Source organism: Fopius arisanus, unplaced genomic scaffold (assembly GCF_000806365.1).
Source record: "Fopius arisanus strain USDA-PBARC FA_bdor unplaced genomic scaffold, ASM80636v1 scaffold00047, whole genome shotgun sequence".
In the NCBI taxonomy this organism is placed as follows: Eukaryota; Metazoa; Arthropoda; class Insecta; order Hymenoptera; family Braconidae; genus Fopius; species Fopius arisanus.
The window spans coordinates 934836-955578 of record NW_011887786.1 but is presented as its reverse complement, the minus strand read 5'-3'; the positions used below and the strand labels follow the sequence as shown (position 1 = coordinate 955578).

At 34.8% G+C, this 20743-nt stretch overlaps 5 protein-coding genes across 12 annotated transcripts; 2 read left to right on the top strand and 3 right to left on the bottom strand.

Annotated features, from left to right (window-relative positions):
- Window positions 1-593: 593 nt before the first annotated feature.
- LOC105267513 (uncharacterized) lies at window positions 594-3087 on the bottom strand. Its single transcript, XM_011306420.1, has 7 exons — window positions 2771-3087; window positions 2491-2690; window positions 2200-2391; window positions 1804-2031; window positions 1265-1440; window positions 1072-1197; window positions 594-737 (listed from the first exon to the last, which is right to left on the bottom strand). Exons 1-7 carry the CDS (start codon window positions 2953-2955, stop codon window positions 618-620), a joined length of 1227 nt encoding a protein of 408 aa, XP_011304722.1. The 5' UTR covers window positions 2956-3087; the 3' UTR covers window positions 594-617.
- Window positions 3088-3185: 98 nt separating this feature from the next.
- Window positions 3186-6848, bottom strand: Cyp4g15 (Cytochrome P450 4g15). Its single transcript, XM_011306421.1, has 6 exons — window positions 6739-6848; window positions 6141-6395; window positions 5780-5977; window positions 4296-4945; window positions 3985-4222; window positions 3186-3881 (listed from the first exon to the last, which is right to left on the bottom strand). Exons 2-6 carry the CDS (start codon window positions 6367-6369, stop codon window positions 3520-3522), a joined length of 1677 nt encoding a protein of 558 aa, XP_011304723.1. The 5' UTR covers window positions 6370-6395; window positions 6739-6848; the 3' UTR covers window positions 3186-3519.
- A 2671-nt stretch (window positions 6849-9519) lies between these two features.
- pasha (partner of drosha) lies at window positions 9520-13653 on the top strand. Of its 5 annotated transcripts, none has more exons than XM_011306418.1 (6): window positions 9520-9572; window positions 10615-11094; window positions 11212-11295; window positions 11668-12330; window positions 12438-12871; window positions 13119-13653. In XM_011306418.1, the coding sequence occupies exons 2-6, from the start codon at window positions 10632-10634 to the stop codon at window positions 13449-13451; spliced, it is 1977 nt and encodes a 658-aa protein (XP_011304720.1). In that variant the 5' UTR covers window positions 9520-9572; window positions 10615-10631; the 3' UTR covers window positions 13452-13653. The 5 variants fall into 5 exon arrangements, with proteins under 5 accessions (XP_011304720.1, XP_011304716.1, XP_011304719.1 ...); XM_011306414.1 differs by lacking the exon at window positions 9520-9572 and adding an exon at window positions 9689-9769; XM_011306417.1 differs by lacking the exon at window positions 9520-9572 and adding an exon at window positions 9724-9927.
- A 371-nt stretch (window positions 13654-14024) lies between these two features.
- On the bottom strand, window positions 14025-18399 carry LOC105267510 (Rab interacting lysosomal protein like). Of its 4 annotated transcripts, none has more exons than XM_011306411.1 (8): window positions 18140-18399; window positions 17514-17916; window positions 17236-17377; window positions 16999-17126; window positions 16548-16921; window positions 16259-16303; window positions 15652-15744; window positions 14025-15575 (listed from the first exon to the last, which is right to left on the bottom strand). In XM_011306411.1, exons 2-8 carry the CDS (start codon window positions 17826-17828, stop codon window positions 15452-15454), a joined length of 1221 nt encoding a protein of 406 aa, XP_011304713.1. In that variant the 5' UTR covers window positions 17829-17916; window positions 18140-18399; the 3' UTR covers window positions 14025-15451. The 4 variants fall into 4 exon arrangements, with proteins under 4 accessions (XP_011304713.1, XP_011304712.1, XP_011304714.1 ...); XM_011306410.1 differs by having other exon boundaries at window positions 17514-17902; XM_011306412.1 differs by having other exon boundaries at window positions 17245-17377; window positions 17514-17902.
- Window positions 18400-18817: 418 nt separating this feature from the next.
- Window positions 18818-20687, top strand: Coq3 (ubiquinone biosynthesis protein COQ3, mitochondrial). Its single transcript, XM_011306409.1, has 4 exons — window positions 18818-19285; window positions 19483-19975; window positions 20286-20466; window positions 20530-20687. The coding sequence occupies exons 1-4, from the start codon at window positions 19224-19226 to the stop codon at window positions 20655-20657; spliced, it is 864 nt and encodes a 287-aa protein (XP_011304711.1). The 5' UTR covers window positions 18818-19223; the 3' UTR covers window positions 20658-20687.
- The last annotated feature ends 56 nt before the right edge of the window (window positions 20688-20743 follow it).

Genomic DNA, 20743 nt, shown 5'->3' with positions numbered 1-20743 from the left:
TTCTCGATGGTGGGGAAAAAAAAAAAAAAAAGAAAAGAGTCGAGAGATGTTCCTTTCTTATCGACTCTCTTATCGACAACTTATCTGATGATCTTTTCCTCGTACTCTGCTCGACTTACCGGTAAGCTCTCTGAATTTATGTTGAAACTCGCACAGCTTTCTCAGGGCTTCTGAATAATTCGCCGTTCTCAATGCCCAAGCTTGAATTAAGATGGAGTAATTCATAATGAATTAATAAAAGGTAATAATTGGTAATATCTTTTATTATTATTTTCCATTAGTAGCCCGATAAAATTCCACATACACGCGTACGCAAGAAAAATATAAATTTTTATGTGTTCCAGAAAGGAATTCGCCTATGTTTCCATTTGAGAAGATTCTTTAGGGCTTCCCCATCATTTTCTCTGCATTTCTCTATCACAGCTAGATATGACCTTTTCCACTCTTCTCCTAGAGTCACGAGCAAGCAAAATTCTATTAAAAAAGAATTAATCTAACAAAATGTGAGGAAGAAAATGGAAGAATAACCCCCACAAAAAAAAACGGTCATTGAGCGGTGGAATATACAATGAGGAAAACTTTTTTTTTTTTTGCAAATACATCTTCTGCTGTAATCGCTATAAACCTTTGGACATGCCGGCGAGAAATCGAGCTTTATCCATTTCATTAATCATTTCCAGATTTTTGTATGATTCAAAGGCGAATGTTAAATGTGGGGTGGCAGAACTCGGTCGACCCTTAAAATAAAATAATATTTTTGACTAAAGGATGATGTCGAATGATGTATGGAATTTTTTTTATACATATACATAAGTGATGGATTTTCCTTTGCTTGTGCAAATGTTTTATGTGATGCCTTCACACCAGTATCGGTTGAAAAGATTTAATTATTTGAGAAATTCATCAATTATTTTTTGAACAATGAATGAAAAGAGTAAAAATTAATACTGTCATGATATATAATTACTGAAATATAGTTATACAATATTAACTCTAATATTGCAAAACAAAATTGAAATGGCAGAAATGAAAAAGCCTATTCTAATACAAGGGAAATTACTAATCATTCACCTCTTCCAATTCAAATTTTCCAAGATAATAATGAGCCTCTGCAAGTCTGGCAACCAATCCCGATTGCTCTGCATGTTGTTTAAATAAAATCAAGTGCCACTTTACTCTCGCAGAATCTTCAAGTACCTGAAAACGTTGGGACATGATTAAAAAAATAAATTCTCTATTGTACTACAATCTCATTTTAAATAACTTGGTAAACAGCTGCAAGCTGTTTATGAGCCTCACAGAGCCCGTTCGGATCTGATATTCTCTCGACTCTTGCTAAATATTCTAAAAACTTGTCAAGAGCTTCGTCAATGTTTCCTGCAGACATGTAAGTAACTCCTGCTTCGTATAAACTTCTGGCAAGATGTTCTTGACTTCCAGCTGTCAATAAATAAATCTTTCAAATGGTTCAATTCAAGTACACAGTGTGACCTTTGCTGGGGAATAAATATATGAATAATTTCCGGCGAAGGCACGATATTCGGGACTTTAGTTTAATTCAAGATATTAATGATGAGGGAGATCTCTATAGAATGGAATTTATTATATAAAAATCTGTGATAATAAGATTATCATTATCATAAGATTATCAACACAAATATCACAAAAAAAAATAGGGGATAACTCTAAACGTGCAAAGGGGGAGAAGTTAGGGAGGCCTACTGGAGAATTATGAATTAATAGGGGGTTTCAATTACAAAATTCTGCCTCGTCACAACAGGATAGCTAATGCAATCAACTCACAATCAATAGCTCTTTCAATCGCCCTGGTTACAATTTCAACTGCGAATTTTCGATGAGTCTTCCTCGATTGTTGAGCTAGAGCTATTAATACTTCATTCAAAACAAGATTAATATCCCTGAATAAATATCGGGGCTGATTTTTCAGGATTTTATAAGCATCCCAGGGTTTTCCTTGAGATCCTTTTCGAGCTTCATCGAGTAAAGTAAACGCACTCATGGGATCCCTCACTAACCAAAAAATGCAAAATTATTATTATTATTATCAACAATATATTGAATAAAATTTTTTAAAATAAAAGTACTGTCAAGCAAATATTTAAGAGGTCAACAATCATAAGAAAAACTTTAAACAAGAGTAAGTTGTGAGTTGAAAGAAAAAATAAATAAAATACTTACTCCCATGAAAAAGGAAATTCCCATAAATATATTTGATAATATTTAATATTTCTCCCCCATCTTCCACGATTTCACTTGAAATTTTCAGAGCACTTTTGAAGAACTCATCAGCAATCCAAAACCATTCTGGCATTAATGATTGGAAGAACAAAGCGATTTTCAACATTTGCATTGCTTGTTCGATTTTCTCATCTTGAATAATTTTCAAAAGAAATGTATTTATCAAAGATGTATGTATAATGTAGGGATATTTTTCGTTGAGGTTGCGAAAAAAATGTGTAATAATTTTACTTCTTCGTTTTGCCAATTCCGCATTTACTAATCCATACTGAATTTTTTCAATGAGGTGACGTTGCTCCTTGAGTTTTTTAATTTTCGGAATTTCTAGCTCATTATCATGTTCATAAAGGCGCTTGAGGTAATCCTTCGCCTCGAAAAATCCCGCTTCGTTGAGCTCCAGTAAAATAGATTCATGATAGGGTAGGCGATACCTTCCCAGAAAATAATACAAGTATAAATGATTATTTTAATATCTAGACTAGATATAATATAGGAATTATGAAAAAAAAACCTTCTAACACCGGTGGATGTGAGTGCAGGTAATTGGGCCTTGAGATGAGCTTTCACTGGGCTGATTTCCTCTTTTCTAGCGCGTGTTAGAGTTTTTATTCTCGGTGCAGACATAATGTTTGATTTAACGACGAAACGTCCATTTTCATCACAAGATTTGCGCATTGGATTTCTTTTCTTGCTCATATTGAGATGAGTAAGTAATAATTTGATAGATTAAAGAAAAAAAATTGCAAGTTCAGCTGTTCTCAACAAAAGAAGCAACATAAATATCGAATATGTGTATCATATTGATATATGACAAAAAAAAAGTGAAAACAATATATCCTTTTAACAAGTTATGACATGTAAAAAGGCAAAAGGATAGCCCAAGTCTAATAAGCCTATTGTTACTCAATCACAGAAAATGACCATAATTTTTAAAAGCAAACTCCAACTTTATTCCATATGACAGATAAATAACTCAGATTTAACAATAAAATAAATTCTAAATACCTTGTACGATCACTCGGGAGAAAATAATAGTAAAATAAAATGATTAAATTAAACGATTTGATATCTATACAAGCATGTACAATGATTGGCACCTATCTCCAACATCATAATATAGGACAGAAAAAAATTGAATGAGTAAAGAAGAACCCGACCAACGAATTCCCGAGTGAAAATTTTCACCTAGTTTAAATAACTTGAGGGATTTGAAAGAATAAAGAAAGCCTCACGAACTATGACTATGCCATATTTATCCCTTTAGGCTTTGACAGTAGGTTTCCTTGACTGAAGGGTTACTCTGAAGCCCTCGGCCCGCTTGAGGATGATGTCAGCCTGAAGCCTGAAATCCGACTCTTTGACATCGGATTTGACACGGAAATTTCTCAGTATAGTGGAGAGAAGGATCTTTAGCTTGAGCATAGCGTATTTACGTCCTACGCAAGAACGTGGACCTGCTGAGAATGGGACGAATGCATAGTAATGACGATTTGCCGTTTTCTCAGGGAGGAAATTGTCTGGGTTGAAGACGTCTGGATTTGGATAGATGTGGGGCTGGCGGTGCATCTTGAAAGTTCCAACAACGACTGTACAGCCCGCGGGTACAGTATAATCACCAGATGCTGCATGATAAAGATAAATAAATGTTCACTTCAAATCAAGAGTGGACGAGAGACATGGCAGAAAATAGAAAATAGAAAATAGAAAATAATTCATAAATCTTACCAAGCTTGAGATCGCTCTGAATCTGACGAGCGATGATTGGTACTGGTGGGTACATACGAAGAGTCTCCATGAGACAACGTTCAAGATATTTCATCTCCAAAGTATCTTGGAAGGTGACTGGTCTGTCACTGTCTCCAAAGATTTCATCCAACTCCTGGATCACCTTCTCTTGAATATCTGGATGGCATCCCATCATCGAGAGGAAGAAACTAGAGCCAGCAGCGGTGGTATCGTGACCCTACAATAAAAAATATAAACAAAAATTTATTGATAATTTATCTACAGTATAAAAAATACTCCAGAATTTTTACCTCAAACATGATGGTGTCAACTTGTTCCTTAACTTCCTGTTCATTGAGAACAACTCCATTCTGCCCGGCTTCGATGAGAAGATCCAAAAAGGCCAACCGTTTCTTCTCACCAACGTCATTCTCATCAACATCAAGATCGTCCTTCAGACCTGAAGATTGGCCGAATGAGAGTCCCTCGACACTTGTTGCTTTGGCTTCTTTAGCCTCTTTACTATCGGTGATGAAATTACGCTTTCCTGCCTTGTAATCCTCCTTCTTACGCTTGATAACTTTCTTGGTCAATCCATGGATGATCTCCAATAATTGAATCTGATCTTTTCCATATTTAGTTAGATTGAAGAGCCAGTCAGGCCTCAACCAAACTCTGGTGTGACGAAGATGAAGAATGTCACACATCTTCATAACTGCCATGGCGTATTCAAAGCCACTGCGATCTTGAGTTGTCTTTGAAACACCCATGGCAGTTTCCAAAAGAATTTCCACTGTAGTTTCAGACATGTAGTCGTGAATGTCAAATTCTTTTTCACCTTCTTTGCGCATTTTCTCAACTACACAACGAGAGTTGGCGTTGAAGAGATCGATGAAACTTTTCAGAACGTTCAAATGGAAAGTTGGAGCAATGAGTTTACGGTGGGCACGCCATTTTTGACCTGAAAATGTTTAAATATTTGTTAAATCTTCGTTACCCTTTTTCCTTTCGAATGAAATTTTTTATATATTACATTCAAAACATTGAATTTTTCAAGTCATTATGACCGAGTCCGCCCTTCCAACGTCAAATATATCATTGTCAGTTGTCGAGCATTTTCATATAAATTTATGTACGTGACTGAGTGTTTTTCAATCAAAGAGAATCAAACAATTCTCTCTTCCAATAAAGTCAACTTAAGTAATCATTGTTGTTATTGAATATCCATGATAATCCTATCCATGATAATTCGCAGCCAAGAATCAAGTGTATAAAAAACTCGTGGAAGTTGTAAAATTTATTATGACTCATAAGGAAGAAACGACGCGATTGAGATTAAAGATTGAGTAACTGATTGGCATAGGAGAAAGTACCGAGATCCTTAGACCAAGTGCATGAGACACTACAATTTGCTTCCTGTTCGGCCTGCATTTCACTAGCTTTGTGCAATACATTGATCGGGTGTAAGTTCCCCGCTTCCTCCCTTCCCTAAATCTTAACTGTGTTTAAATTTCTCCACGTCTCCAAGTCTCGGCTGCTGAAAACAGCCGTCATTAAAAGAACGTGTGTATTCGCCAGTGGAAAAAAATCAGGAAAAGCAGCTGAGCGTGCTAGCAATAATAATTCTGCATCTTTTGTTCTTGGTTGAATTGAACTTCCTAATTAATATGCGTAGAATTATCTTTTTGGAAACCAAGGGTGAGCGTGTCAGCCATTAAAAAATAATTAAAATAGTAAACCAATTGAATCATTGTCACCAACGTTAAACACCACCACACCATCCAGGTGTTCTTACCAGTGGAGATTAAAAGTCCATTTCCGAGCCACGGCTGGAAGAATCTGTATTCTGGGGATTTATCAATGTACACGTGGCTGGAGAGAATAACTTCGACGTCTCGTGGATCAACCAAGAAAACGATGAGTTTGGGACCAATCCAAAGACGGATCACTTGGTCAAATTCAAATGAGCGTTTGTAGATATTACGGAAAATGGCTGAAAAAAAAAAAAATTCCACGATAATTTTGTAAACCAATTTAAAATATTTTTTATCCATAGAAAATATTTCTATTTTCTCTTTATAGCATTATCAAAAGACACTTTTTAATGAAAATATAATTTTGACAAAATATAGAAAGATATTGTGATGGTGACTTACTGTCTGAGCTTCCAACAAATTCCAATGCATTTCCAAGAATAGGATAGCCTCTAGGACCTGGAAGTTTCTCTGCGAGTTCGAGCATATGACGTCTCGAAATTCTGAAGTAGATGAACCACAGTACAAGTGCTGGGACTAGAAGTGCCAAAAAAGTTGAAGAAGCTGACATACCCGCCGCTGCAGATGCATCGACGGTACCAGCAACCACTTCGGGTCCAGTTGCAGACATCCTCTTAATTTAATGTGAAAAATTTTCTGAAAAATGAATTTTAATAAAAAAGCTAGACACCGTTGGCACAAAATTGAAAAATTTGATACGCTTCAATTGATATATCAAAGAAGGGAAACCATTTGATGAAATGGAATTAGGAAATATTTATAATATAAATTTTACAACGGATTTTTAGTGGAAAAAAAAATGAATAGTCCAGAGCGGAATTTGGTCGTTCGCGTTGAGGCGAAAACAAGTTATCACTTTTTAGAACTGTTTCACTCATGTAGCACCAATTGAATATAAATTTTTGTGTGAAAAAAAAAAATTCAACATCTTTGATAAAAATTCAACCTTGTCCAATATAATTGAAAAATTTTCACCCACCTAGGTTTAATTAACAATAGAGCGGACTAGTTTTAAACTGGGCGACAAACTACCACCGAACTGCTCGTCCTCCCGATCACATAAGCCTTTTATAAGCTGGAGTCCAAATCTCAAGTCCCCTACCACTTCACCTCCACAGCCAACAGTCTTACCTATAATTGATCGAGCTGCGTATAGGTGGCAAATTAAAATAGCGAAATATATTCTCTATTCACAAATTCAACCGTCATACAATATTTGCTAATTCATCAATGAATGCTTCATCACTCGTGCCTATGATTTCCTGAATATCAGGAAACCTCACTCCACTGAGCTCGTTGTTAATTGCATTTCTTGGTGAAATCTAGTTCCATTTAAGTCATATTAGAATTTCAAAGTGGAAAAATTTTCTTATTTTTTCGGCTTTACCCCTCTCCAAAACCACCGTTTTTCGTCCTCTTTTGTCCACTGAATTATATGGAACTATCTGGTAGGGCAATGTTGTAAATTCTTTGAAATTTCACTCGCAAGATCATCTGAGTTGTCAATTATACGAGCTTGAATTCACTTACAATTCAAAGCGGCCAGTAAATTTTCTATTTATTTATCTTAAAAATGCAAGAAAATTGGGACTTCCCAAAAAAAAAAATGATGATTGATTTTTTTATGTAAGTATGAATTTTTATTCTCATCATGAGAATTCAACATCAAATACAATAGAATTTTCAGGGATTTTCTGTGTCATTTCTGAATATTCACAAAATGTGTTTGACTCATCAGTAAAGAATCCTAATTCGTTGAAGGATTAAATCCAATCAGTTTAATGTCAATTGAAAAATTTAATATTACCCATTTACCCGATAATTCTTCTTTCCTCGTTGATATTTTGGTCAAGACATTTGATAAGTTAGTATAGATGAAAATTATTGTCTATTTTATTCCATATTTATTCTGTCATTAAATCGGTGAAGAAAATCGCGGAAACTCCGGATACATCACAAATAAATACGAATGATGACGAGTCATCGACACGTAAATTCGTGCGTGACCCGATCATTCCGTTGACGGGGGAGATGTGAAATAATTAACAAACAATGGATTTGTCTTTTACGTGTGCAGGTAGACACAATAATAACGTTCAGTATTACGATAATTTTCCTTATCAACGCGATGGAATCACCCAAAAAAATTTCTGTAATATATATTTTATGCAGTACAATAATTTTCTATATGCGTTCATTCATTCATTAGGTATTTCTATAACGAAATAATGCTATATCGAAGAATGTTTGATATCATTGTATTTTAGAGTACACGAATCCGACACTGACCTCATTACGATAACTGAAAATTCATCGGAACAAAAAATGGTAAGAGTTGACAATGTAGTGGCATTTGTTGACCGAAAATGGAATAGAGAATCTTTGGTTGATGACATTAAGGACATGAAGCAAAATGTACTTGTATACAGATGTATACTAATGTATACAGAGAATTCCACTAATTATATTCTTTCCCCTTGTGAAGACGGTGGTGATTTCCAGTTATATCTATCTGAAAGTCTATCTGTTTAACATCTATTTAACAAAATAATAATCATAAAAGCCTGAACAATTAATTATTCAGAAAGAAAAAATCGTTTTTTTTTTATATATATATTTTTTGAGCTGCATGTTGTAAAGGATGAGCAAATGATTCCCTGGGGTTACATGCTGAATGACAGAGTTGGTATCGTTGGTATATATGACGAGTGGTTGCGTTACCTTGGAAACAAAGCTCGCTATTAGGCAACTTGGTGGACTAGGAAAGCATGTAAAGGGCCTTCACATGATGAGTAGAGTAGTGAGTAGAGTACAGTAGAGTAGAGACGTGTGCTACCAACACACATTTCATTGGGTTGAGTTGATCCTCGGGCTTAATTTGTTGGAGTGCAACGAGTGCAACGAATGCAACGAGTGCAACGAGTACAACCCAACCCCTCCAGACTCACCAACGAAAGTGAAATTCTCTTTGACTATTAATTATTCAGGGGCTGAATAGGCCCTCGGGTATTTTTTTTCTAAACGCTTTTCCTGTCTGATCTCACGACTCCCTCTACATATGCTACATCCCAGGTATCAGGCGAGCAGAGGAATGTAGGAGAAGGGCAAAACTGCAAATGAGGGCGGGTGTGAAAGGGCGAAAAGGTGGAAATGAGCTATATGGGCTATATATCTAGATCCACCTATATCACCACTCACGCATGCTCACTCTTTATTCCGTCATCTCACTTTACTTGTTACCCTGGAATCTCTGAAATAGCGAGTACAAGCTCTTGTGTGTTTCGAGCTTTTTATCCTGTAATGCAAATAATGTGATGACCAATGATCACTTGTGTACACGTGACTCTATGGGAACAGTATTCTCATTTGCCATTACAATAGCCGGATATCCAGGTCATGTATACACGTTGACCCTCTACTCGTCTTTTCTCCTTGTTGACTACGGCACCGTGAAAATCATCACTGTTCAAAGTTTAGGGTCAAATCATTTTTTCAAAATCTCGCCATTATTAATTCATCAAAATATCAAAATATTCCTCACCATGATATTTATCAAATCTAGTTTTAATATCATGACTTGATGACAGATGATTAGATATAAAATTTGGATATTTATCATCTGTAAATTTTATCCTTTATGTACATATGAAAATTTATAAAAATTCATAGTGAAACAATTTATAATAGATGATTTAATTATAGTTTTTAAATTTTTTCCAAATATATAGTGTATGGTAGTAGGAGTTACCGACAGTGTTAGGGCTAGGCCATATTGAGAGCTGAAAGCGATTGACACGCCATCCCTCTGAAGAGGTAATATCATCGGCTTGTCCTTGAAATCGTTGAAATCCTGATAGTGTATTACATACACATCTAGCGAAGCATATTCTCTTTGCATTTACATTGTATATATGTATACATATAGCATAGATAGACATAGTGCTTATTGGATGCAAAACGACAGGGCCCACAGGGCACAGGCACAATGGACACCAAAAGACGACATGCAAGTGAGCGTTAAATTTTTCGGTCTTCTCTGAGCCTGAGGCATAAAGTACAAAAATGTCCGTTCTCTCTCGTTCATTCGATTCAATAATGCAAATATCGTTATTATTTCTGCGCACCAGTTGACTAATTAGTATAAAACGTGCATAGTAAAAAAATTGAGGTATTTTCAATACTTGCATAAAAATAATAGACCAACACTAAAGATCGTGAGTGCGGTGGTTAAGTAAATACGTATAAATACCGTAGAATTAAGATTACACCTAATCAAGGCATCGAGATCATTCATCTTCATTGGAAGATGATGTAAATTGTAAACTAACACATTAAGTAAAATGGAATAACGAAAAAACCAGAGGGAATACAATAACAATAACAAGAGAGAAAGAAATAGCAGATACTGTGATAAAATAGTTTAGAATTTTTTGTCAAAATTATCAATGGGAGAAAATAAGAATTACATAATGAAACTTCGTACAGCTCCAGCCAGTAATATAGCCAGGAATGATCTTTCAATGTCATTTCTGTCCCGTAGCACCTGGAGCTACGTTGTTTATTGCACCAATGGATGTCCATAAAAAACATTAATGAAAATTAATGAAGTTTATTTATGAGAGAGACAATGGAACAGGCCTCGTACTGCTAACATCAATGCAAATGTCCAATTTTCGTTGCCATTCTTTTGAAAGCAATGGTTTCAAATCGATTGGACTTTGGGCTCATTGGTGAAAGTGGCGTGGCCATGCGACACGCTTTTTCATTTTTCACATAGAAATATTTTTGTTTACGTCTACAATACATTAAGACTACATTTATTTAGACAGAAAATTTGATAAGAATAGTCTTTTAGGAAATTGATTAACAAACATGGCTGGAGCGGAAGAAACTAATGTCCCGGTGGGTGAGAAAGATTTGGAGAATGAAGCAGGATCAGATGAACCACATCCCAAAAAACGGAAGACATCTCAATGTCCATTCCAACATTCAAAAGATGAAGGTGATAATTTAGTTAATCCAGAGAGTCTTGGAGATAGTGCACTTATCGATGGAAATTCTAATGGAGAAGAGATTGACAAAGTCAAGGAAGAGCTCCAGCACCATAATAATAATATGGTAAATGAGGAGAATGATAAAAACACGTCGGATATTGCGAATGGATACAATCAAAGTTATCATTCTGATGCTGATGAAGACGACTTGAGACAGTTTGATGTTCTTGATGATCTTGAACGCAATTCAGAGCAAGATGGATCTGATTATGACACTGATAGCAATGAGAGCATGGATTCTGATGTACCTGATGAGGAGATTGAAGCTATGCTGGAAGAAGGTAATGATTGTCATCCAATCCCGATTTTGCACCAATGGAATCCAATTTTCCCAAGTAATCCGCATTTTAAATTATTTCTTCATATTACTGTAAAATTGATAAATTGATAATTTGTAGGTCTTCCTGAGGAATTCAAAGGCAAGAAGAAAAGGAAAAATGACTGCAGGCCTTACGAAGAAAAAGAGAAGCTGGTTTTGGATGGTATGTTATCGTTTAGTTATCGTATTCATGATTTTCTTAGAAAGAAACTAAGATGTGTAATCACGAGCATTTGTCGTGAAACTGATAAGTGGCGAACATTTGGAAACTAGATCCTTTGCTGCGTTAGCTTTATAGAAAAAAAAAAAAAAGAAAAAAAACCAAAGATTCAAATTCACCAGACATTGATATCATTAGAGTTAAATTGTTCCCACTTTGAAGTTCAATCAAAGAAATATCTTGATAACAATTTTCTAAATTATCATTCATTAAATTATTATACATTTGAATTATTTGTTAATAAATCGTAATAACCTTATTTCACAATAAAATTTCACCGACATAAATGATTGAACAAATTATTGATATTTTCAGAAATTGGACACAATCATTTTGATGTATTACCCGAGGGTTGGGTTCAAGTAACTCATAACAGTGGAATGCCATTATATCTCCACAAACAGAGTCGCGTCTGTACTCTAGCAAAGCCGTATTTCCTGGGTCCAGGAAGTGTACGAAAACACGAAGTACCTGTAAGCGCAGTGCCATGTTTACAATACAAACGTGCATTACAAGATGAAGAAGAAGAGCGCCGAAGAGAGAAGGAGCGTGAACCGACTGCTGAAGCTTGCACACTGCCAAGTGCCAAGATTGAAACAATCCAGGAAAATCTAGCAGCACACTCATTAGACAGCGAACAACTGAGGAATTATTGTCAGAATATATTTAGGTTCAAAGCTATTAAAGTCATGAGATTCCAGTCATGGTCAGCTAGGAGAAAATTTACAAAGAATAAGAAGCACAGGAAACAATTGGAGAGACCCACACTGCCAGATGGTACCAAACTCATAACTTTCCCAATTGGAAGTGCCACTTCTGCTAGGAATGGCAGTCCAGGCGCTGGTGATGATGCTGGAGGACAACGACCAGCTAAACACTGGATTATGAATCCCTCGGGGAAGAGTTCTGTCTGTATTTTACATGAATATGTTCAACATGCTTTAAAAAAACAACCCACGTACAAATTCAAGGAATTAGGTATGCAACAGATGCTATTTTACTCACATAGACTATATTACTTTTTAAGAAAAAACATTTTAATTTAACATATTGTATTCATTTATTTTTATTTTTTCCCCCACCAGAAAATGCTGCAACACCCTATTCTGCCGTAGTTTGTATAAACGACATGGAATATGGGAGTGGTTTCGGCAGTAGTAAAAAGCAAGCAAAAACCGATGCAGCACGAAAAACTTTAGAAATCCTCATTCCGCAGATGAGAGATAAAATATCAGGTGAAACATCCAATGATAATACCACGAATTCTGGACGAACAACGAAAGCCTCCAGAGGCAATTCAGATGCAGACCTATCATTTTTCGATGAAATTTCCATTACTGATCCCAGAGTTGCTGAGTTCTGTGCTAAAACCACTGAGCCATCGCCACACGCTATTTTAATCACATGCTTGCAGAGAAATTTTGGTCTTGGTGACATGCATATTAATTACTCGGTTAATACTCTCAAACATCAGAGGAATGAATTCACTATGAAAGTGGGCAAACACGAAGCCACTGTGGTAAGCCGTGTGTACCTACCTTCCCCTAATAGAATCTTACACATTGTAATATAAAACATTCAATCAATTCTTCATGTGTTATTTGAGAGAGAGAAAAAAAAAACATTTACATTTCAACATTGGATCGTAATAGGTGTATTCAAAAGAAATAATTAATTTTAAAAGACACAAAAATCAATTTCCAATTATGCACTGACAATTTTTTTTCACCGATAATCATTTAATAATAATTATCTCTATTCAATAGGTATGTAGAAATAAAAAAGACGGAAAGCAAAGAGCTGCCCAAGAAATTCTACAACGTCTTCATCCCCATATAACATCCTGGGGATCTCTCCTCCGTCTTTATGGCTCGCGTAGCGTAAAGTCTTTCAAAGAAAAGAAACAACTGGAGCAAGAAATAACACTACTCCAGGGTAAAGCTGCAGTCAACCAGCCAAATCACGCGATTCTTGGCAAATTGAGGCAGGAGATGAAAAAACTGTCAGAACAACATCAGGCCATACAACCCATTGGTAAATTTGTACCACCAGACCTGCCAACAGGATCAGCTGCCAATCTCAACAATGTTGACCTGTAGATGATAATTCAACTGCTAGTTTCTTTCGGCCATTAGCCGATATCACTCAAAAGGATGTGGTAGTGTTGATGGAATTCTACAATATTTTCAATGAATCATATAATAAGAAAAGTATTCAAAAGACCATTATGAGAAAATATTGACAGATTACCAGTGAAATATATATTAGTTTGATTTATCTCAAAACAGAATTGAAATTCATTTTAATTAATTATTATTATGAATTTAATATGAAATTTTCTTTCTACGTGAAGATTATTTTTCAATATTTAAGATTTATATATTAGGAGAGATACTACCATATCCTTGATGCGCTTAGATCCAAGATTTGAATCTTGTATAGCTGCCAATACTAGAATCCTTATCAAGACTGTATTAATTAGGTTTTATTTATTATTCTTGGCAAAATTTCTGTTGGAATCTTTGAAATCAAATCATTGTGATAGTTGATAGACAATTTTATATAATAACATTTCATTACAACTAAAAGATCTTGTAAATACTGCCCTATTTTATCTCTTTTGTTGTTTCAGGTTTGTTTTGTTTTTTTTTTTTTTTTTTCAATCACAAAAATTATCATCGGATTCTTTATTTTTTTGCGACATTTTTTTTTCCATTACAATATTTTCAAGTTTGCAAGTATATAATATTGCATAAGTATTTAATCATATTATATACAGTTAAAAACTATATTTTCACTGATTTTGTTTTCCTTTGACATGCTCTCTGGAATTTAAAGACAGACACTGTAACAAGTATTAAAACACCTCCAAACAAAACATTTGGGTTTTATGTCTTTTTTCGAAATAAATTGACACAGATATGCATTTGTATGTTTCAGGCAAATAGATTGGTTCACATATTCAATTAATATAAATATAAAATAAACGTGTCAATATTTCTAGAGATAATTGCTATGGGTCCGATGGTATAGATATATTGTATAGTTTTATGGTCAATTTTTATTTTAAACTTATTATTTTGGTTTTTGGCTAATTTTTTAAATTCTTTGGAATGTCAACTAAAAAACACATGTGAATAAAGAAAAGGCATGCTAAATATTAGCATTACAAAATCGTCGATGGATTGTTAAAAAAGGACTAATCATTTGAATTATAGTTGAAAATTGTATTGGTTTTGTCTATAGTCTAGTCTTTTAAGGCTATAGAACCGTTCATTTAAAATCTCGTAACAATGTCTACGATATTTTCTTCCAATGAATTTCTTTTCTTCTTTTTGATTAGCTAAGACTACTTTAATATGACAACACTTTGATAAAAAGTCTTTGCATTTGAAACTCTCAAAAACTTGAAAAAATCTGATTTGTTTCATGTGAAGTTGTCGTTAATTATGCAAGATAAAATCAAGTGTAAATTCGTCACACTATTAGGCATCGAAATTTATGAGTATAAGTGAGTGCTTAGAAAATTATTAAAATCCGGGGAATAAAAGCAACAACGGAATGGATAAAGTAAAGAACATGATACAAAAAATGCGTGTCTAATGAAATCAAATGGATAAGAATTTTGATGGCAAATATTTAACTAGATACTTTAAAATGGTAATAGATTATAAAATGTTTTTCTCATTCACAATTCTTTCTTATTCATTGGGAAAAATAACCGCTGAAGATAAAATAATATCTTCTAATTCAATATATCATTCTGGTACTATTTGAAAAAATGTCAACCAAGTCACAAGAAGAAAAAAAACTATGTTGTACAATGAAAAATAAGACAATTGTAAGTTTTTTGTAGCTAAATGGCAAATCCAAAATATTGGGTTAATAACATCAATATACTATCATACACGCTGATTTTTGGCAACAGATTACATTAATAGCATCAATTATTGAGTTAAAATTGGGTAACGAATCAATTTAAGAAGTTCTACCCCTATGCCATCTCTAAATTGACCAAAAATTATAAATTTTCAACCGAAAAATTGATGTAATCTCATCTTTGTTTTTTTTTCTTCTGCTCGGAAGATAGTCATTTGGTTTAAATCGACGTATCGGTGGCACCATTTCCTGAGAGGGCCATCTTGGAAAGACTAGAGAGACTCCTTCTGGGGCTGCTACCACCCAGGAAACTTCCACTTGTCTCAGAAAATATTTTTCGGAAGCTAAAAATGAAAAATCTCATAAAAATTCAGCGTGATTATTTTACATATTGAAAATTTTGAAATGTCAAATCATTACAATTTTCGAATTCCAGATTCTGATGTTTTCTTCCAGGGAGCATCATCTGGCTCATAGGGTAGAGGACCCTGAACAGGTGCGTCTTCCTCAGGTCTGTGAAAAGTTATTGAAAACAATAAAATAACTGCGTTTCTCGTTAATAAATAATTAGCAAATATTGCCAGATTGTTAAATGCCTGGACATTTATAAAAGCAAAAAAAAAAAAAAAAGATCAAAAGGAAGAATATCTGTGATTAAAGAAGTTGGGAAAATATGAAAATACTTGATTTTGAATACTCATTAATTATTTTATTGTTTATTATTATGGGTTATCGGTCAGTATTACTGTTGAATTATCACTTTTAACATTGTCGCATGTTTGTTTGTCAATTTGAGATCATTAGATTGACTTTTGCACTGTTCCAAGTGATATCATACCGTCGCATTAACAACAAAGGCTAATAAATGTATTATTTATCAAAATAAACAATACAGTACTGTATTATTTTAATAAAAGAAGTATTTGTAGTTGACCAATTGAATGAAATAAAAGAATAAATCTTGTTTGATTGATTTTGATTGAATTTGATCACAGATATGCTTGAGAAATCCAACGATAATTCTCACGTATAACTGTTAGTCTCAGGTACGGTATTCAATGCTGGTTGCCCACTGTCTGATTTCAAAGCACATTGGTAGACGTGACGCAATCAAATGGCGTACATGCGATGGTGGAGCGTGCAAAATCAAGTTAGAACAAAAACTGATAACAACTCAACTTAAATGCTAATAAAAAAATTGAAAAATAACCATTAAAAAATAATAGATAAATAATAAGCCTTTGGATTTATTAAAATTCTACGGGAATTGTTATAAGAAAAAAAAAAGATGATAAATAAAGGAGAAATTAACTCACGTTTCAGGTTTCGGCCTGTAGAGTTCTAATTCGTCTTCAAGATCAGAAACTCTTGCTTTCAATTCATTTCTTTCATGGAGAATTTCTTTGAGCTCAGCGGTTGTGAATCTAGGCCTATCTGGATCATCCAAATCATAGACAACCTTATTTGTAAGATCAGGACATCCCTGATTGGACTTGGTCAAGTCTTCATTCTCCTTTCGTGCCAGACCCAGCCTAGCGCGTAAATTAATGAGCTCACGATTCTGATCTTGCAGCTGTGCCAAGAAGTCAGCACGTTCTTCAACAAGTCCTCTTGCTTGCATTTGTGCCTGTCGCTGTTTGCGTTTCAATTCACGACCCACTGAACTAAGTTTTTCCACTTGGACGGTCAACTGTGAATATCATTCGATTAATTGCAATAGCTTGGTGATAGTGAAAAAGGATCATCAAAGTGAAAGGATCATCTTACGTTTTCAATCTCCAAATTTTTTTGCGACATTTCACGATCTCTGGCACGGATTTGATCTCGTTGTTTATCTATCATATTTCTCAATCGCTGTAAAACCTGAATATCCACCTCTTGACTAGCCGTAAAAGCTGAAAAAATTGATTTAATGATTGAATAATGATTTTATCATCCACTCATCCGTCAGACATTCATCTAATGGTGCAGGTGCAAATTAGTTAGGGGATTTACGGTTAGTACTTTGTTTACCGCTGTCCTGGCTATCACTACGCGATTCTTGTAATGCCTCAGAGAGTCGGCGATTCTCCTCCTGCAATCTTGTCACCATACCAACCAGATCTCTCGACTCCTGTCTCCAGTGCTCCTCCGTTTGCTCCACTTCCTTCATTAAAAAATCAAGAGGCATTAACGCTTATGATTATTAAGTGAATAACAAGGATTTAAGAGGGAAAAATTTTATTTTCAACTCTTATTTTTCGATATTTCGATATTAATATTATTTATTTAATTGGCATTACCTTTTCAAATCTTTGTCTGTCCTCAGCTTTACCGATCTTATCATTTTCCAGCTGGGAAATTTTCGTTGTTAATTCCTGAACAGTGGTAATCTCCCGTTCATTCTTAGTCGCCAAGTTCTCCAATAGTTCCAGTGCATTAATAACTTTAGGCATGAGACCGGTAATGGCATCGGTACCAAATATATCAATAAGTTTCTCGCACTCTTTTCCAATCTCTGAGGCAATGTCATAAACATCGACAACGGAGACATCGGATGCTCCAGAATACTCCTCCATGTCGACTGTCGAGTGATTCGTTCGTAGATGAAAAGGCATTTAATCGAATTTTTATTTCAACTTGACACCAGCAAGGTGTCCCTGGACCTTTCAGTATTTGAGTATTTGACGACCTGAAAAAGACAATCTCCTCCACGATATTAAAGTTTTTGCTTGGTTCAGTCACTCTGGATGGAATGACTCATGCCGGGAAGAATGCCATCACTGATCACATGATAACTAGCTGTAACTCGATGTATGTGCCTATCCATGTATCTACATGAGAAAGGAGTCAACATCAGCTAATTCGGCTAATTCATTCACAGGACATGAGGAATTGTTCTTGTTTTGTCAAGGCTATTGGCTATTACCTGATTCAAATCTGGACCTCACTTGTCAATCTCAATTTTTGGGCTAAATTTTGGGCTAAAGCTAAAGCTTTTCTGGCTGCAAGGTGACAACAACAAAATCACATCACATATCACAATGAAGCTTTATACACAGTTACAGGCTTTTATTAATGTCGCGATGATGGGCACTGCAATTTTTTATCCGACTCTTCAACTCCACTGACAGATGGGAGCAAAGAGGATTGACTATAGTAGAGGCTCAGTTCTGGAGGGTTTTTCGTGACCCCAGCGGCATCGTAGTACTGCACCCCACGAGAGGGAGTCGTACTGTATACTAATACATAGAATAAAATCATAAAACCCAATTCTAGTGAAAGAGAGATTGTCGACACTTTTCACTCCATGATTTTTTTAGTAAACAATTCGATCCTCAATTCCATTCTATTGCTATGTAGCTATTTCAATCATTCATAGCTTTTTTAAGGATTGTCAATTTTTCAATCGATTAGAATCAACTTATTATCATAATAAATTGTCCAATGATATTCAAATTTAACCGCTCGATCATTACTCTGGCGCCCCTTTTCGAACGTTGTCGAGGACGAGGATAACTTATTCTATACATGTAAACTCAATATTAACGGTAATATTGATTCATCATTTCGTAATGATTATTCATTTATTATATCTATAAATTATTCAACGTATTGAACTTTTGTCGTTATTCAAGTTTTATGTAACGATGTTCAATTTTTCCGCTTCGTGAAAAGTTGAGCGCCATTTTTGAAATATTGTCAAAAGCATATAACTGAGCACAACATAACAAGATAACACATAGTCTCTAACCTCGAACATTAGGCTGTGCCGGAGAATCATTTACGCCAGTTGATTTAACATTGCGCAATACTTATCAAGTTCAATTTCATCTCTGAGTTATCAAAGACTGAAGTTCCGTGGAAATTCACGAGTGACAAGTTTTCAAAGCGCTATACGATCATTTGTTTTGTAGCAATTTTGGAGAGTCAATGGCAGACCTAAGAACGATGGCTTGAAAATATCGGAGTGGAATAAAATCAGTCGTTCAGCACATTCAAAAAATATAAAAATGAGTTTGACGGTTATTAAAAGATATCTGACATCCAGTTTGGTCCCCCTTACTCGGCATTGGTAAGCACAGAAATTTTAACTCTCAAAATTTCATATGCTATTTATAAAAACATTAAAATAAATATTGAAGTACATATGATTATTATCACCTAATTACCATTGCGATGAATAGTTTTTTTTAAATCCAAATATTGATAGTGTATTGCAATATTTATTGAATTATTCGATAAAAAAAAAAATGGGAAAATATTCCTCAGTTCGACACAAACAATAAAACCAATTCCGGAAGTGCCGAAGTCTAAAGGAACCACAGTAGATTCCAACGATGTAAAACAACACGGAGAATTGTGCGACAAATGGTGGGACCTTGATGGACCCATGAAAGCTCTTCATACCCTCAATCCCCTACGAGTTCAATTGGTGAGAGATGGCCTTGCCAATGTAGGATGGAGAGAAGTTAATCCTGCACATCCTCTGGAAGGAGTGAAGATCTTAGATGTTGGTTGTGGTGGTGGAATTCTCTCGGAACCTTTGGCGAGAATCGGAGCCTCTGTAACTGGACTCGATATGTCCAAGAACTTAATTGAACTCGCAAAATCTCACGCCATTCGCGACCCAAGTCTGTCAGGACGACTCACATATTTGAATACCTCCATCGAGGAATATATTCGTACTAATGCCGGCATTTACGATGCAATTGTCGCTTCAGAAATATTGGAACACGTTGCTGATCAGGAACTTTTTCTCAAGGTGAGGATTGAAATTGCACAGAGAAAAAAAAATCGTAAAAAATAAGGGCAAGATTGTATAGACACTTTCCGACGGAATGTTATTTTCTTGTCATTACTTTTTTATTTTATTGTCTCCATATTATATAGAGCTATTATAGAATATATAGAGCTTTTGTTCTCTTTCCCCCAGCCCTTAATCATTAATATTTATAATCGATAAGAATGTTACATGTTAACTTTTGATCAGATTGCATCTGAGAAATTCTCTTTAAAAATATCAACTCAATAATCAATCTATCAAGGTATTTACTATTTATGATGATCCATAGTGCTGTGCAGATTCTGTGAAGCCTGGTGGCTCCATATTCATCACCACAATGAATAAAACAATTCCCTCGTATGTGGGTGGAATAGTAGCTGCTGAGTACATTTTAAAAATTCTTCCCGTGGGGACTCACGACTGGAAAAAATTCATTTCTCCTGAAGAAGTTCAACGCATGCTTGACAAAGGTAATATTTACTTATCAGAAAATAAATGGATCTTAATTAATCGGTTGTTATCAATTCTTCCAGTGGGATGTCGAACAAAACTGATTCACGGCGAGTTTTACAATCCAATCAGTAATCGATGGACTTGGATTTCGTCGACTGCAGTTAATTATGCCCTCCATGCTATTAAAACTGAGGAAATTAAGAAGTAATATAAAAATAAATGTATTTTTCAAGAATAATTTATTTTTTCTTTTCTTTTTTAATTCACAAAAGATGTTGTTTTTTGAAATAATAG